Source organism: Phytophthora infestans, genomic scaffold (assembly GCF_000142945.1).
Source record: "Phytophthora infestans T30-4 supercont1.314 genomic scaffold, whole genome shotgun sequence".
Classification (NCBI taxonomy): domain Eukaryota; phylum Oomycota; class Peronosporomycetes; order Peronosporales; family Peronosporaceae; genus Phytophthora; species Phytophthora infestans.
Window position 1 is genome coordinate 38,127 of NW_003303445.1, and position 6,939 is coordinate 45,065.

Genomic DNA, 6,939 nt, shown 5'->3' on the forward strand with positions numbered 1-6,939 from the left:
ATGGTTGTTGCCACAGCGGAAAAACAATCTGGACAGGGATCATAATCCACGAGTGGCAAATACTCACTTGGAGCAGCAATAGCCACCACAAACGAACGTTTGAATGGTGATCGATGCACTTGTTTCGTAGAATGTACCTCCACTTACCACGTCGCTTGTCAACTGGGAGACTGGGAGACTGGGAGTCTGGAGGATCTACTTGTGTCGGAACAACGAGACTTCGCTTCTTCCCGGGTGTTGGGTTTTCTGTTAGACTTTTTCTAGTGGAAGCCCTCGCACTCAGTTCCCCATTTATCGTCAGCACCCTCGTTAGGGTACTTGTTAGTGCTGACGTCCCTGCCGAAATTCCAGCCGAAATTGACGAACTCCGCTTATTAATCTTAATACTCTCAGAGCCCCTCGGGGAGATAATAGTGTTGAGAACGTAGTTATAGGTGCCGTGCATGTGGTTCAAGGTCGATTCGACATGCGCTGCGATCAAAGCAGCACAATCCGGATACCCGTCGAGAACTCTATCGCAATGGAACCGGGACAGTTTGTACAAAATTGAATACGTCGTCGACAAGACCGCCGCAGTCCGTTTGATAGATGAGAAGACCGAGAGCTCTCCGAAGCAAGCGCCTTTACGGATTTCGCGTACCGTCACAGACTTGATAATGACTGCGAGCACTCCCGAGTGAACGATATACATGGCATCGCCGTCGTCGCCTGCAGAGAATAAAATCGTTTGCGCAGGCACCGCGATCATTTCCAGCAAACTCGTCATTGCGACAATGAAGAGATCAGAACAACCGTCAAAAATCGGAATCTGGGCGAAAGTTGTCTTCAGAAGCTCCACTTGGATGTCGTTTGCAATAGATCGGCACAGTCTTTTCGCTGCTTCTCGATCATTCGACTCTGCGTCCGTGTAGTAGCGCTGCAGGAAATGACAGGGAAAAATTAGAAAATCTACAAGAAAAAATGCATGAAAAACAGTTTACAAACTCGAAGATACTCAATCGCTTGTGCTTGTTGACTTTCTGGAACTCGATGAAAGGAGAGAAGGTGAATGAGCTGGTTGATCCGAGCTTCCACCGCTTCCGAATGCCCACTTTCGCACTTGGAAATGACGAAAATCGTAGCGACGAGAGTAGTGAACATGGAAAACCCGCACAGTGCAACCAAAGTCGTAAAAAGGAACTCGCTGCTGTGGCGCGGTAATTCTCCTTCGAAGAGGCCAGTCATGATGCCGACACTCCAGAAGAGCGAGCCCAAGTACTGAGTGTGGAGAGGGTGGTGACTTTCCTCATCCGACGGCAGCCAGTGGTTTGTATGGTGCTTATTGTAGCCGAAACTGTAGCGGATACATGCCAACATGTGTGCCATGTATACCATGGATAGCAAAACTTTAAACAGTTTTAGCGTGACGAAATATTTTGCATACAACTCGTCCAGACTCGTCACGAACTGGTTGAGCCGCCAACATCGCGCATACTTAAGTAACGAGAGCCTTGTCAATACATATGGGCTGTGAAGCGCGCAGACTTGCCACGGTAAGATTGCTACCAGGTCGATAGCAAAACGGTACGAGCGGAAATATCGTCTTCGGGTTAATTTCTTGTCGCGAATGAGGTTCCCGTCTTCATAGTATCCTGTACTTGCTTGTACGTAGCAGTCAATAAAGAACATCACTTCGCACACGACGGCTAGCGCAAATTTCAAATTCATTCCGCCAACTGCTTCTGGTTGGAATGCGAGAAAATACGGAACTACGAATCCTTCGTAGAGCAAACAAAGTAGGAGAATGTGTTCCCACGCCTTGATGACTAGACAACTTGGGTCAAAAGCGTCCGTAGTCTCTTCATTCAGCAACAGTTTGTCTCGATTCTCCAGTGAAAGTGCATCAGTGCCTTGCTGGGATGCTCGCCGACCAGCTGACGCACCGATCATTGATCGTGGTCGGCCTTGGGATAAAACACTATTACCCTCCACCCGCCTCACTGTATACCCGCTGATCATGCTCATGCTTTCTCTATTGACCTGGTTAATGCTCTACCATGCAGATTCTTCTAGTCCAGGTGACCGTACACCCTCCAGTTTTGTGTCGTTCCTCACTGACACAGTACCCCCACTGTCTAGGAGTCTGGAACCGACTTCCCTCTATCTTGGGATAAACCAGCGTCCATTTTAACCCTTTCGCGGTGCATTTTTCGCCCTTTAGCACCATTACCAAAACAAGGTGGAAAATGGGCTTGTAAAAGGGCAAATTTTGCGCCCTTTTAGCTTTTCCTCCAACTCTGCCTACCGTGTTTCATAACTACCATACGCGCAGAGTGAATAGAAAGAGGTTGGGGGGTAATTTTAAATCGTCTGCTCATCGCACAGTATTTTATTGCTCCAACGACCGTAATCGGCCCTTTCTACGCAGTCGTGCCATGGATCTTGTAACGGGGTACGTAGCCCTAAGTGTACCCTGGTTACATGAAGTGTGACACTTCACACTTCAGGAGTATGACACGTCATACTCCGGGATATTTGGTACAAGGTACCAAGGTCGTTCAAAGCCACCCATTGGTTAAACGACATTGCATTTCTATAGGTAACTTATAGTTTATATTAAACCCAAACTTAACCTACCTATAAATATACTCAGTTTACAATCTACCTTATTTGGGTCACTTCGCTCTCTTTAACTAAAGAGGGGACCTGTGAACTGCCGTTCACTGAGAGTTTGTATACTCTCGGAAGATAACTTCCTCTAGCGCAAGGTGCTGTGTGACCCCGTCACACTTGGTAGCACTTGTAGTCAATCCACGCCACCGCGGGTAGACTGCCTGAACCTCTCCGAAGTTCGTTGCCATGGATAGGAACGACTTCTCCCATATGAACGACTCTCAGTTCGAGTCGGTTCGGAAGATGACTGGCATCTTCGGGATGGAAGCCCTGCAGAGCCTGGTGGTGTCAACACCGGCTGAGCAGCTCGAGCGCGTCAATGCATTCGACGCGTACGAGCAGGGCCTCATCGCGCATGTGCGGGAGAACCTGCAGGCTCCGGCGGCGGAAGCAAATCCGCCTCACCCGAAGCCAATACGGCTGAAGGCTAAGCCGTATGAAGGGAAGGAAGGCGAGAACCTTCACTTCTGGGTCCGAGAAGTAGAGCTCGCGATGGACGCGGCTCTGATCTCGACCGAGCAACTGCGTGTTGCTTTTGCACTCTCCAACCTTAGCGGCCGTGCTAAGAGTTGGGTGTACACACGGGAAGCAACCTCCCCTGGATGTTTCACATCCTGGGCTCAGCTGTGCGAACAGCTTCGAGCCGCGTTCCTCCCGGCGAACTACGAGTACCGCCAGCGTTCGCGCTTCCTCGCGTGTAAACAAGGAAGGCGCGAGCTGCACGAGTATGTGCAAGAGATACGGGAGCTCACGGCGTCCCTAGTGGGAAACCCACTCAACGAACACATCAAGATGACTGTGTTCATGGACGGCCTTCGAGTGGGCCCCGCACGCACTCAGCTGTTCCGGGTGCAGTCAAGCACCCTTGAAGAGGCGATTCAAGTGGCTCTTCAAGAAGAGTACAGCCATCGCCAGGCGCGTACGCCGGCCTCAGCGTGGCCTGGGAGTTCCTTGTCGGCTCCCGGTCGAACAAGCCCCAACGGACCAGTTCCCATGGAACTCAGGTCCACCGAACAGCGTGACATCCGCTGCTTTGGCTGTGGAAAGATGGGCCACTTCAAGCGCGACTGTCCTGCGGAAAGACTCCGCAGACGGTCCTTCCCCAAGCCCGTCCTCAAGGGTCGCTGGCAGAAGCCAGGATCCCGGGCACAGGGGAACGCCGGGAACCAGTAGGGGCGGGGCGCCCTACTGGGGAAGAACTAAGTCTTCGTGATGGGTGCGCAGGTGGCGCGTACCACGGGGACTTAGCCCCTGAGAGTCTTCGCACTCTCGAATCGGCGAAGAGCAGCGGCGGGTTGCTCGAAGTACACGGATGTGTACGGGGATACGATCATCCCTTTAGAATCTTGATCGACTCTGGGGCGTCGAAGAATTTCGCACGCCGCCAGACGGTTGCTCGTAACAGCAACAAGTTGTCCGATGCTTTGAGAGAAAGCAAGGGCAACGGGACGGTGTCAGTGCGACTGGCCGACGGGAAGGTCGTCACTGTCCCCAACGTCCAAGTGGATCTGGCCGTCAAGTTTGAAGACTTTGACAGCCTCGAACAGTTCACTGTTCTCGATATGGATCCATTTGATATGATCCTGGGCATGCCCTGGCTTGAGAAGCACGAGCCCTGGATCGACTGGTGAGGCAAGGCAATCGGTGCCAGCCGCCCTGCGCAGTCCGATAGAGCATTGGTGAGTCATGTTCCCACCTCTGTCAGGACCCGGGACGCCCGCAAGGGCTGCCAGGGTACCAAAGCATCCGGCAGGTGCTTGGAAGTCGTCGACGTATTTGACGACTCCGAGGATGTTTTGATGGTGGCCGCGCCCAGAAAAGGCGCTGGCCAAGTGGGTAACTTAGGTCCACAGGCGGGTAAAATAGTTCCGCAGACAGCTGCAGCTGTCATAAACACTGAGAACAGCGTGTTCAGAGGGGGTAACAGAGTTCCACTCACGGTCGCCCAGACCTCAGCTGAAGAGGAAGACGTCGGATACGCTTCCTGTGTGGGTAACACAGTGCCACACGCGGTCGCCCAGACCTTAACTGAAGAGGAAGGCGTTGAACACGCTTCCTGTGTGGGTAACACAGTGCCACACGCGGTCGTCCAGAACTTAACTGAAGAGGAAGGCGTTGAACACGCTTCCTGTGTGGGTACCACAGTACCACACGTGGCCACGAGTGCCTCGGATGTCGTAGCGACGACATCCCTAAACGTGGGCAGCAGAGCTCCCCGTCACAGCCGCCGTCGGCAACGACGCCGCCGCCGCCTCAAGTCGGATCCGAACTTCGATTTGATCGACGTCGCTTCAAGCGACTCGGAGTCCAGGGCCCGGGCTCCTCCGACAAGGCCGACGGAAGAGTGTTATCACATCTTCGATGGCGAGACCGGCTTACCCGTAAAGGCATCTGGTGTCCACTTGGAACCGTTGCCAGAGGTTGCAGAGATACTGCACCTCGAGGAAATGACGGCTGAGTCTTTCCTGACCAACCTCAAGGCTGGAGAGATTGCTGAGATGGTACTCATGTGACCTGAGACCACTCAGGAGGAGCTGAACTCCTCCTCTGTCTTGGACGAGAACGTCCTAGAAGACATGAACAAGCAGCGTCAGGCGCGCTTGGGTTCTGAGATTCTCAAGAACCCCAAGGAGCCAGTGTATTCTTTGGTGACGGAGTATGCGGACGTGGTGAGCAAACACCCACCGACCCAGCTCCCACCGGATCGAGGCGTACGGCACGAGATTGATCTCGTGCCCGGCACAAAGTATTGTGTCACGAGGCAATGGCCTCTCCCGCGCGAACAGTGCGAGGTCATTGATGCCTTCTTCGCCGCGAAAGCGAAGGCAGGCATGGTGCGGGAGTCGAAATCCCCGCACTCGACGCCGACTTTCTGCGTTCGTAAGCCGAACGGAAAGTGGCGTCTGGCTCACGCTTATAACAAGCTGAACAACGCAACGGTGCCGGCCCAAACACCAATCCCACGAAAGGATGTGTTGTTGAACAACATGGCCGGGAGCGTACTGTGCAGTGCGCTGGATTTGGTAGACGGATACTACCAAATCCTGATGCGAGAGAGCGACATCCCGCTCACCGCGGTAAGCACTCCAAGCGGCATGCTTTGGGAGTAGCTCGTCATGCTGCAGGGCTTGTCTAACGCCCCGGCGACGTTCAATCGCCTGGTGACGCAATTGTTCCGCCCTTTCCGTACCTTCGTACAGACGTACTTCGACGACATATTCGTCCATAGCCGTGCCGAGGAAGGCAAGACGGCCATGGAGGTGCATCTAGGACACCTCCGTCGAGTGTTGGACGTAATGCGAGCGAACAAGCTCTACGCCAACATCGACAAGTGCGTTTTCGCGTCACCAGAGATTAAAGTTCTCGGTTGCTTCGTAAGCAACGTGGGCGTTCGGGCTGACCCAGACAAGGTCAAGGCCATAGCAGCATGGCCGACGCCCCGATCCCAGAAGGATCTTCGAAAGTGGTTGGGCTTGGCCAACTACCTTCACAAGTACAGCGCAGGGTACGCGGGCTTCGCTAAGCCCTTGTCAACCTCCTTCAGAAGGACGTCGACTGGCGCTGGGAGCAAGAGCACCAGGATGCTTTTGACAGCATCAAGGCCAGTCTCCAAGCGGCCCCTGTCCTGGCCCTGCCGGACGAGACGAAGCCGTTTAGCGTCGTCTGCGATGCCTCCGATTACGCCACCGGATGTGCATTGCTGCAGGCCGGCACGGCTGGACACGAACGAGTCATCTCGTTCCAGTCCAGGCAGCTCAAAGCCGCCGAGCGGAACTACCCTGTCCACGACAAGGAGCTCCTGGCAATGAAATATGCCCTTGTGAAGTTCCGTGTTCACCTTCTGGGCTCTAGGCCCTTTGTGATCTACACAGACCACGCGTCCTTGAGGACGGCGACTAACTCGCCTCACCTCTCCCAAAGGATGGCGAGGTGGCTGTCCTTCTTCGCGGAATACAACTTCCGCGTCGAATACAAGCCGGGCAAGCTCAACGTGCTTGCGGACGCCCTCTCTCGGCGTCCCGACTATGAGTTGGCCCACATCACGCGGGTGACAACGGATCTATGTGATCGGATACGCATGGCGTATCGGGACGATGAGGCTGTCGCGCCTATCGTCAAGTTCCTTATGGCCGGAACGAGCGCGAAGTCCGACTGGCTCTCGTTGCGACAGCGCTCACGGCTCCACCGATATGAGTTGAAGGAGGGCCTCCTCTATTACCGGGTGGAGCCAACTGATCCTCCACGAGCGGTCGTACTCAACGACGAGGATCTAAAGTTCGACATTCT

General features: G+C 54.0%; 1 protein-coding gene across 1 annotated transcript; it reads right to left on the reverse strand.

Moving 5' to 3' along the window:
* Nucleotides 1-297: 297 nt before the first annotated feature.
* Nucleotides 298-1,998, reverse strand: PITG_21538 (Voltage-gated Ion Channel (VIC) Superfamily; the record flags this gene model as incomplete). Its single annotated transcript, XM_002894984.1, has 3 exons — nucleotides 298-305; nucleotides 388-916; nucleotides 985-1,998. The coding sequence occupies 3 exons, from the start codon at nucleotides 1,996-1,998 to the stop codon at nucleotides 298-300; spliced, it is 1,551 nt and encodes a 516-aa protein (XP_002895030.1).
* Between the last annotated feature and the right edge of the window lie 4,941 nt (nucleotides 1,999-6,939).